Source organism: Myotis lucifugus, unplaced genomic scaffold, assembly GCF_000147115.1.
Source record: "Myotis lucifugus unplaced genomic scaffold, Myoluc2.0 scaffold_57, whole genome shotgun sequence".
In the NCBI taxonomy this organism is placed as follows: domain Eukaryota; kingdom Metazoa; phylum Chordata; class Mammalia; order Chiroptera; family Vespertilionidae; genus Myotis; species Myotis lucifugus.
Window position 1 is genome coordinate 1,230,116 of NW_005871105.1, and position 11,537 is coordinate 1,241,652.

An 11,537-nucleotide genomic window follows, 5' to 3' on the forward strand; every position below is an offset into this window, starting at 1 on the left:
GACCCAGACACCTCTGCCCACTGTGCGGCAGCGGGCCAGCTCCCCACCCACTCTGAGGGCTATGGTGCCTGCTCGCACCAACGTGCCTGCTGGGATCCCCAGGAACAAAGTGAAATATTCAATGCTCTCCAGCACTGACGATGGACACATGAACCCTCAGAAGGACACTTTACCCGCTGAAGATGGCTGTAAACCCCAAAGATGTCCCAGTGTGGCGAGATCGCACTTACTAAAGTGTCAGGAAAGCCCCGCTAAGATTCCCTACAAGGCCATTGCCTGCTTCGCCCTGCAGTTTTTGATAGGCGCTGTTCTCCTGATCACCGGCTGCCTCCTGCTGGCGGGCTACCTCAGCGAAGCAGGACCCAACCGGGCGGTTGCCATTCTCATTGTGGGCATCCTGGTGTTGCTGCCCGGGTCTTACCACCTGCTCATCGCTTGCAAAGCCCATGGAGGCTGCCCTGGCTACTCCTACCAAGACCTTCCGGACTGTGGCGACTAGCCCCACCGCAGCCAGGAGAGTGCGCTGGGGCTGAGCGGAGCTTCAAGGCATTTGGCAGAAGCTGTAGAAATCCATGTCGAAGGATTAAGGAATTCTGCAATTTTGCAGCTACTTGCAAAACTATGGCCAGCTTTTATAAATCCCTACCCAGAATGTAAATTGAATTTATAATTAGACAAACAGGAAACCAGGGCATGCTCTTATTTTGATTTTCCTGGCCCTGGCTAAAACCCCTGACAGATTTCTCCACAGGAATATGAATAATGGAAGACTAGCAATATTGGTTTTATGGGAAAGTAAAAAGTCATTCTGTAGGACAAAATGTTGCCTCCTCCACCCTATTTAGAGATGAGCATTTCTTTAAATAAATAGTTCTTATTAATATTTTTTATCTTGTGACAAATGGGAAATGCAGTCTATCTAATTTCCTATTACTAAGTAATTTGTTGGGAAAATTACTGAGTACCTTATCCCCCACACTTATCTCTAACTTGCATTCTGGATGATCTTGGTAAAATCACGTATCAACTTAGGAAAAGTAAAAAGCACTACAGTTGTGTTTTGTGGAGGCCCCATGAGCTTTAAGACAGAACTGGCTTTAAATCCAGATGCAAACTTTCTAGCTGTATAAGCTGACACAGTACCTTAGTGCTCGGACTCAGAGTTTGGGACCATAATTTCTACTGTTTGGGGTTTCAGTAGGGTCAAAGTATTTTAGAGTAACAGCATGGCACATAGATGTTCCCCAAAGTGTTAATTGCTCACTGTGAAAGAAGCTTCTGCAGAAGACTGCACTCAAAATTAACTGAAGCCACAGTGAATTGCATCTATCCACTGAAAGTTAACAAAACCCAAGAGAATTAGACTGCTCATTTGCAAAGTTATAATCTCAGTTCAAATCAGGACACTGGGTTGCTTTTTATTTGTATGAGCCTTTTCCTTTTGAGTTCTATATAGAAATAGGGCAGAAGCTCATATAATTAGAAGGAGTCTCATGAGAAAAAGAATAGAAAACTAAGCGCAGGGCATGGCAATGGGCCTGTCAGAGGGAGGGGCACTAAAGCATAAGTCTCACTGGTTTCTGATAAATCTGGCTGTGATAGAGGTGAAGAAAGATGCAGGAAGCCGGACCATCCTTGCTGCTTGACGGAGTCGCTACAGGAAAGAAACATCTGCACAGCATATGTTTCAAGGGACCTGGCGTATATAGCATACTGTTCTTAATATGTTTGCTCCCCTTAGCGCTATGTGTTTTAACCAACGTCACCTCTACGAGAAAGGTTGTTTCCCCAGGTAGGGATTTTTCCCTGAAGTTAGGGAGGGGATAAAACCCCTTAACTAAGTGCCAGGCAAGTAGTTAATCACTTTAACTACAATCACGCTTAAGCTACATAATCTTTACTCCCTGGAATGGAGATAAGAAACGCCCTAACCTTTGCAATAGAAATTGACAGGATTAAAATCAACTGGTATAAATACAGATGTAACAAGACAATAAACACCAGAACTTCGCTGGAGATCCAGCGACAGAACCTGGCTGGAGATCCTGACCAGAACCTGGCTACAGAACTTGGCTGGAGATCGTGGCTAGAGATCCTGGCTAGGCTGCTGATCAACTGAACTCTGTCTCCATGTCATTCCTTCTTCACCGACTCCGTCCACACCTTTGGGGACCCCTGGACCTGCTGGGGTTGGACCCCAACAGAAAGAATCTAGAGAAAAGGACTGAATATGGAATATGTCTACAGTTAAGGCTGTGGCTCCAAATTAAAGGATACAATTGATAAAGCAGTAGTATTTTCTAGAATAAAAGATATCATCCCATAAAAAGAAATACTTCCTGAAATGTTGTAAATAAAAATATAGACAGGTTTGTAGGAGATAAAGAAAATAATGTATTTTCTGAAAAAGAATGTTGGCAACTCATAAAGGAGAAGAAAGATACTATGAAGTATGTTATGCTTAGGATGCTAAACAAAAGGTACCCAAGATAAAAGAGAGTTGGTGGTCTTCCATCAGTGCTATATTATGTACCCAGACTCACAATGAATGGGGGAAAGTGATAAATGTCTCAATATTAGTTCGAGATCCATCAAACTGTAGTAAATAATGAGGGATAATATGAGCTGTACCTTGTTTGGGCTCTGATATCATCATCATATCCTCCCTCCTGTAAGAAACCTCAGAATACATGGAAAAGTCCATTGGAAAAGTAACTGGTAAAACCCACCACATCATTAATATGAAGAATTAGTAGTAAAAGTGACTTGGTCATGTAACAAAAGTAACTTTTTAATATATAGAACAGTTAATCAGTGCAATGTTAGTTAAGGAAGGTCAATTCAGGAATAAAAGATCCAAATAAGGTCAATGGTGTAAACTTTAGTCCAGAGGTGAATCTTACCTCAAAGACAAAGAGTATCATAGCGTCATCATATAGAGAAGATATTAAAAATCCAAGCATTGTTTTAACTCCAGACATGGTATACATAGTGTGTATGCTAACTTTACATTTTTAGTTAACCAGGTCACATCTCTATCAAACTCCTATTGAATTATAAATTATATATATTTTGCTTTATTTTTTATATTCAAAGTTTAGACCAATTTGCTAGACATCCTTTTGAAACAATTAAGTTTCCAAACAGTGCCTGACAGTTGTCAAATCACAGTTGACTGGCTCACCAAGGCAAGTCACAAGAAATTCTGGGAGAGAGAGAAGACTTCCGCAAAACCCATCTACAGAGAGAAGATTTCAAAGACCGTTCAGGCAGGCCCACCTGGGGCCGCCCGCCCTCCGCACTTGCCTACACTGGGATCGCCATGATGATCCCAGGAGCAGGCCCACCTGGGGGCTGGCCGCCCTCCGATATTGCCTGCTCTGGGATCACCATGGGGTCCCAGCTGGCAGCGGGGCTTAGGCGGCACACGGGGTTCCCGGCAGGGGGCGGGTCTTAGGCGGCACGGGGCTTAGGTGGCATACAGGGGTCCCAGCTGGGGGCGTGGCTTAGGCGGCATGGGGCTTAGGTGGCACATGGGGGTCCCGGCTGGAGCAGGGCTTAGGTGACGCGACCTCACTGCCTAAGCCCAGCCGCCCAGGGCTGCACACGGTGGCCTGGATGGAGTCTGGCACTGTCCCGCCCTGCCTGCAGTATGCAAATTAGCTGCCATCTTTGTTGTCGGTTACTTTGCATATTGCCCTGATTAGCAAATGGGAAGTGTAGCGAAGGTACGGTCAATTACCCTTTTTGCCTTTTAAGAGATAAGGATTTACTCACATGATTATTTTTTAAATCCTCACCTGAGTATATTTTTCTATTGATTTTTAGGGAAAGTGGAAGAGAGAGGGAAAGACAGAGAGAAATGTCAATGTGAGAAAAACACATCAATTGCTTGCTGCCTGCATGTGCTGTGACCAGGGCTCAGGCCAGGGAGAAGCCTACAACCGAGGTACTGCCCTTGACCGGAATTGAACCCGGAACCCTTCAGTCCACAGGCCTACACTCTATCCACTGAGCCAAACAGGCTAGAGCCTCACATTATCCTATCTAATAATAGACAAACATGGTAATTAACTGTACCTCCAACATGCTTCCCATTGGCTAATCAGGGCGATATGCAAATTAACTGCCAACCAAGATGGTGGCCGGCAGCCAGGCAGCTGAAGCGAACAGAAGGCTTGCTTGCTCCAGTGATGGAGGAAGCCAAGGTTCCCCGCCTGCCGCTGCCGGCCTCTGAGCTGCACTCTAAGGAACAATGTTGCAATTATAGAAGCTAAACAAACCCCAGAAACCTGCTTTCAGTCAGCTGGCCTCGGAGCTGGAGCTGCAACAGTGTTTCAATTATAGAAGCCAAACAAACCCAGATATCTGCTTTCAGCAGCCGAGGTCTCAGAGCTGGAGCCGAGCCTCAGAGCTAAAGCCAGCTCTCAGCTCCAGTGACAGCCATAGAAGGTAAATAAATCCCAGAATAAAAGAAAAAAGAAAAAAAGGAGAGGTTGGGAGCTTCAGTCACCCTCCAGCCTGAAAACGGCCCTCAGCCCCTCACCCAGACTGGCCAGGCACCCCAGTGAGGACCCCCACCCTGAAGGGGGTGTGACCAGCTGCAAACAGTCATCATCCCCTCATCCAGGCTGGCCAGGCACCGAAGTGGGACCCCCACCCTGATCCGGGACTCCCTTCAGGGCAAACCAGCCGGCCCCCACCTGTGCACCAGGCCTCTATCCTATATAATAAAAGGGTAATATGCAAACTGATCCTAACAGCAGAAGGACTGGGAATGACTGGTCACTATGACACACACTGACCACCAGGGGGCAGACGCTCGATGCAGGAGCTGCCCTCTGGTGGTCAGGGCGCTCTCACATGGGAGGAGCTCTGCTCAGCCACAAGCCAGGCTGATGGCTGCCAGTACAGCGGTGGTCGTGGGAGCCTCTCCTGCCTCCTCAGCAGCTCTAAGGATGTCCAACTGCAGCTTAGGTCTGCTCCCTGCTGGCAAGTGGACATCCCCCCAGGGCTGCCGGGCTGCCAGAGGGATGTCTGATTGCCATCTTAGGCCCAAACCCCGGGGATCGGGCCTAAGCCAGCAGGTGGTCATCCCCTGAGGGTTCCCAGACTGCGAGAGGGCACAGGGCGGGCTGAGAGACCCCCCTCCCCCTCCGAGTGCACCAATTTTTGTGCACCAGGCCTCTAGTTCTTTATAATCATTAACATACTGTGTCTTCATGAAATGGGTTATTGATTTATTTTACTTTAGAAATCACTGTGAGAAAAAAGCAGTCTGAATATTTGCAAGGTCATATTTCTGTCACATTAAACCCTTATTTTCTCAGCAATAAATATTTCTCCAATTAAAGAGATTGAAGTCTTCTTTTGGGTCAAATTTTTATTCAGTAAAAAGTGACCATAGAAAAGATGAAAGTACAAACTCCAAGTTACTAACTATAGTTCTAAGTAAGAAGTACAAGCTGACTTTGCCTGGTGTAGTGCCTGCAGAATAGGGGTGAGGGAAACTGTGTTAGGAAGAACTTGAGTTGTGTTCTAAATCAGATAGGGTGCCACCTGGAATGTCAGCAGAGGCAAATGAGTCACTATTTATCCTAGTATATGTGAAGAAATATTTGTTATTCAAGAATCTACAACAGAAGAGAAGCAGCAGTTAAGGTCAACAAGCCAAGAGAATAAACGGGATTTGAATAGACTTTAGGACATTCATCTTTTGTGGTCATTATATTCAGAAGACAAACTGACTGGTACATTGTGTGCCTGTGAAAAAGATGCCACACAACAGTATCTCAAGAACAAACGCCAGAACCTACCACTACCTCTGAGATATAGTGGCATAAAGACCTTTCCAACATTTGCCCAATGAGGTTATAATGGCTGATAAATGGTGATTGGCAGCTACATGAGTATTACATTTGTGTCAAGAATATTGTAGAATTTGGGAAAACAACTAATCCTTCCAAGATAATCCACTTACTATTTTCAGATCTGGCCTTTTCTACTCATCTTCTCAGTTCTTCACACTACATTTTTCTCAATTCTGTTTCATAAGAAACAACACAAAAATTTAAAGGCCCCAATAGTAGTGCTATTGAAGAATAAACAAATCAGTTCATTGTACTGATGATCTGTGGGCATAAGAGAATCATGAGTGTGGCAGTAAGCACAAACATCTGTGTTTTCTGGAGTTATTCCAAAGCAAGGACTTTGAATCCTACCGGGCAGCCCTGAGTATCTTTGAGCTGGTTGAACCATTTATCATCCATTATTTGTGGTCAACCAGTCTATTGTGAGGTCATTATGTCAGTATCAGCCGAACCCCTCCTCTTGGGTGAATTATTGATTCTGAGAGCACTGCTAATTGGTTAATCATTAGTGTGGACTAGTTACTGTTTACCTGTATCTTTCTCCATTGGTAGCAACACCAAGCATGTCAAACTAGCAGCTGGCGGGCCACATGCTTTGTCAGCCGAGACTTTGACATGTTTGCCTTACACAGATTCAGAGCCAAGTTCAAATGGGAAACTTTCAGTCAGGGATGTAGGGCAAGCGTGATGATTCTCTGCATCTGCCAGTACACTCTGGGTGTTTGGCGTTTCATCTATTGGGATTTATAAATTGTTTTCAATGTTTAATACACCATCTGCAATAAGCCATGTATCACATGGTACTCTTTATATAAAAACTAGAGGCCCGATGCATGAAATTTGTGCAAGGGGCTCAGCCCTCTCAGCCCCCAGCTTTGTCTGGAAGGTTGTCCAGAAGGTCGTTGTGCTGTTAGTCCTAATTAGCATATTAGCTCTTCATTATATAGGATTGTTTGTTGTACTGAAAGGTTGCTGTCTCAGAATGTCAAATCCTATAGGAAAGCAAACGTTTTATCAACTGCATTTTAAGCAAATCCATAACCATACCACTTTTGAATTTTGTCATATTGGACAGCCATTACTTTACTCTAAATTGCAGGCTTCTAACCAGGTCATATCTTTGAATTAAATGAGGGTTTGTAGAATTTCAGGGAATTATTAATTAGAAATAATAACAAAAATGTATATATAGAAGGTGGTACCCCTTCCAGCATACCTAGGTGAAAGCTGAAAAAAAGGAAATTTAAAAAGCTCAGGTCAGGTTTAATATGAGTGTGATATCTCTACATGAGAGATGAAATACTTGAATGAGGTTTTGGAAGACCTCAATATATTTGTCAGGGTGTTTGGAGAACTTTTCTAAATTACCTTTAATTTGTCTTATGTCCCGGGGTGAGAAGGGGATCTGGGGTAAAGTATGACCAGATCCTTTATCTGTCTTAGGGCAAGTTGAGACCAGCTCAGCCCTCGGTGGGATGTGGCCTCCACCGTTTGCTCTGCTGGATTTTGAGTTGTTATTGCCAGGAGCATGGGATTGAGTTTACAGTTCCTGCCTGTCTTTGGCTTGCCCTCTAGAGTAAAGAAAGTCCGGACATATGGGACTTCTAACCATTTTTCTTCCTTCCTATAGAAAAGGTCTAATTGTAGGATGGTGTTATACTTAAGGCTTCCCTCTGAGGGCAACTCTCCCCATTCGCCAGTTGGTATTGAAGCCAAACCTGAGTGCAGAACAAAATCAGATGCTATTTTTTTTTAAAGGTTTGTGGGTCAGAATTATTCCAATTTTTAAGGGGCTGCTTTTATGTGGTGTGGATGACACGCTTCCCACCTGAAAGGAAAAAAGGCACAAGAATGTTTCCTTTATCCATCGTGCTTCACAAAGGACGTCCTGTGTCCATTGTCACTAGCCTTGGCAGTGGGGCGTCCCTCACCTCACACTAGGAGTGAGGTTACCTTGCCCAATTCCTGTCGAAAATAAGGCTGCTGGGTGGACTAACCACACTTACCACCACAGTGAGGACCCGAGCTCACGCAGAAGGTGTCTCCTGCCTCCCTAACCTGTGGGGGAAGCGTGCATAACCCGTGTCCTGCTCTCAGGCCCCTTGTCTGTGATTAAAAGTGCCTGAGGTATCCATTAATGTGTTTGAAGTACACGCTGAACTGGGTGGTTAAGAACATAATGAACTTAATTCCCAAGGGGTTTACTCTAGGATGTGGACTTAAGAGAGTTTACACATACCTGGAACCCTGGTTAGGCCAGTATGCAGGGATCCGAGGAGAGTACAAACAGCTCCGTTCCCACCCTTTGTATGCCCTTGTCATTAGAGGATTTATTCTCTGCCTGATTTCAGGGGCAAGGATGGAATCTATTTCGAGCCAAATTTAGTACTTTAAACCTTCTGCTCACTGGCTTAATTCTTTATTTTTACTGAACCTAAATTTCTGCTGTTTTACTCCCAAACCTTAAAAATACCACCTCAGAGATTTTACCTCCTTTCAAACAGGGCAACTAACTTGGTCGCTTCCTAGAAAAATGCCTGGGAGAGGGACATGCTAGTTGACTTTGCAAGGAACAGTTTAGGTGAAAGGCACACCTTCTTAGTTCTTATCAATGGTGAGAAAACATTTCAGTTACTCTGTGAACATTGGTGGAAGAGGTTTTTACATTTCCCCTTTTTAAGACCAGGGTTCACCTGCATACTTTACTTGGGTATGCTAGGAAGGAGGTACCACCTTTTCTCTATATATATTTTTGTAGTATCTCCAGTTAATAAGTCCCTGAAGTTCTACAAGCCCTTACCCAATTCAAAGATATGACCTGCTTAGAAGTCTGCAATTTGGAGTAAGTCAGAGTCCTTTTTATGGATTTCTCTAAAGACTTAAATGCACCAAAGTAAATCAATGGCTGTCCAATATGACAAAATTTGAAAAGTGGAATGGTTATAGATTTGTTTAAAATGCAGTTGATCAAAACCTTTACTTTCATATAAGATACTAGAGCAGTGGTTGGCAAACTGTGGCTCGCAAGCCACATGCGGCTCTTTGGCCCCTTGAGTGTGGCTCTTCCACAAAATACTATGTGTGGGCACGCATGTACAGTGTGATTGAAACTTCATGGCCCATGCACAGAAGTCAGTATTTTGTGGAAGAGCCTCACACAAGGGGTCAAAGAGCTGCATGTGGCTCGCGAGCCGCAGTTTGCCAACTAGTGTACTAGAGGCCCAATGCAAGAAATTCATGCAAGAGTGGGCCTTCCTTCCCTCGGCTGCCGGCACTGGCTTCCTTCTGGCATGCGGGACCTGGGCTTCCCTCACAGAGGGAGTCCCCGCCCACCCACCATAGCCCGCAGGTCAGTGGGGACTCCCTCTATGGGGCGATCATGGAACCCCCTGATTGCCCCACCACCTGTTGGCCAGGGCCTCCTTCTGCAAGGCAATCATGGGGTGATGGTCAGGCCCCCGACTAATTGCATCGCACCCACCTTAACTGGCCTGGCACCAGTGTGTGTCATAGCATGATTGTCTGGGAGGTCGTTTTGTCTAATTAGTATATTATGCTTTTATGATTATAGACTAGAGGCCTGGTGCACTAAATTCATGCACGGGGGCAGGGGTCCTTCAGCCTGGCCTTCACGCTCTCCAATCTGGGACCCCCTCAGGGGATGTCAGTCTGCTGGTGCAGGATCAGGTCTAAACCGGCAGACAGACATCCCTCTCGCAATCTGGGACAGCTGGCTCCTAACCACTCGCCTGCCTGCCTGCCTAGTCGCCCCTAACTGCCTATGCCTGCCTGCCAGCCTGATTGCCCCTACTTTGACCCCCTGTCGGCTGGATCGCCCCTAAATGCCTCTGCCCCCAGCCTAAGCCACAGTCTGGCCTCCCTCTGCTGAAGGCAACCTGGCCGATCAGGGGAAGGCGCCGCTCCCATTACCCTGATGCTGCTGTCACTGGCGGCCACCATGGCTGCCTGAGCCTCAGGCTGGCCCTTGCTGTGGCAGCCACCATCCGTGGATTGCCTGAGCCTCAGGCAGCCCCTGCGGCTTTGTCTGGAAGGATGTCCTGATGGTCCTGCAGAAGATGTCCGCCCTAATTAGCATATTACTCTTTTATTAGAGTAGATGAATAATTCTGAGACAACAACCTTTTAGTAAATAATCCCTGAAAAATGACATAGAGAACAACAAACAAGTTGTACGTAAAGAATAACATGTGGCACGTGGCTTATTGCAGACGGTGTAGTAAACATTGAAAACAATTGATAAACCCCAATAGATGGAACCCACAAACACCCAGAGTGTCAGTGACAGACACAGAGCATCATCCCGCTTGCCCTGTGTCCCTGACTGGAGACCTGTCATTTCTGAAAGTTTTCCGTTTGACCTTGGCTCTGAATCTGTGTATGTTTTTTGTGAAGTAGACTGAAACCTCTATAACATTCAAAATATATGTATCTAAATAGAACAGTGTTATTAATTTTTTACTTGACAAAGCTTCCTCATATAATTTCAAGTATATTGAATCGGCCTAATTTAGTTAAAAAATAATTTCGTTTTGAGAGGAGAGAATAAATCCTTGAGGTACCCAAGGGCCCTTGGGGTGTCCCAAAGGTATTTCTCAGTCAAGAGCCTTGAAAATCCACACTCGGAAGAATCGCCAAACATACTCAATCTGAAGGTCATCAAACTTAAACTGGTTTTAATATTAAAAATTTGGTCCGGACCATAGAATTAATCCTTTTTAATGCGGCCAATAAATTGTTATTTTCTAGTAATGCCATCGGAGACTAAGATTTTACCGCATGTAGTAAACAGAAGCTCAGACACATACAAAGACTGCCACATACCTTGAACTGTTCATTTTTGCAGAAAAAATACTGGGAGGACACACCTACCTCCCACCCATTCCTTCGCCCAGCGCTCCCATGATGCCAAGCAGCCAAGCCTTGATGGCCCGCCCCATAGCCAGCCTCAGTTCCCCTTCAGCCAGCCTGCTTGGGTTTGGGATGTCACAGGCAGGCCCTGCATCATGTGAGCCACACCTTGGGACCACCTGACCCCAACTAACAATGCTGTGCAGGGAAATTTTAATGGGAGCGATGCTGGGCGGGGCTTTGCAATGTTCTCCACCCTGCCCCCTCCCACCAGAGCGCTAGAGGGGGATTGGCAATGCCCAGGCCTTCCCAGATTACTGGGGTTCGGGCGAGGGGGAAGTCCTGGGAACACAAGCCTTATCTTAAAATTAAGTCTTCAAGTTTCTCTGATGAATATCACCTAGTAACCTCATTCTGCCACCTTGAGACCAAAAACTGCTTCATAAAGTAAAACTACCTTTTTTTCCTTTTTTCCCCCTTCCTTCTCCCTTTTTGTCTTGGGGCAGTGGGAGATTCTTGAGGAGACAGCTATTATCAATCTCCAGCAGGGAAAACACCTTTATTATGCTAACTAGAGACTCAGTGCATGGATTCCTGCACTGGTGGGGTCCCTTAGACTGGCCTGCAGTGATCAGGCCAAAACCTGCTCTCTGACATCTCCTGAGGGGTCCCAGATTGCAAGAGGGCACAGGCCAGGCTGAAGGACCCACGGGTTCACTATTGGGGCCAGGGAGGAACCGTGGGAGTAGAGCCCTAACGGGTTTGGCTCAGGGGATAGAACATCAGCCTATGAACTGA

At 45.7% G+C, this 11,537-nt stretch overlaps 1 protein-coding gene across 1 annotated transcript; it reads left to right on the forward strand.

Annotated features, from left to right (window-relative positions):
- The first annotated feature begins 61 nt into the window (after positions 1–61).
- Positions 62–499, forward strand: LOC102418135 (transmembrane protein 230-like). Its single transcript, XM_023754170.1, has 2 exons — positions 62–154; positions 230–499. Exons 1-2 carry the CDS (start codon positions 62–64, stop codon positions 497–499), a joined length of 363 nt encoding a protein of 120 aa, XP_023609938.1.
- The last annotated feature ends 11,038 nt before the right edge of the window (positions 500–11,537 follow it).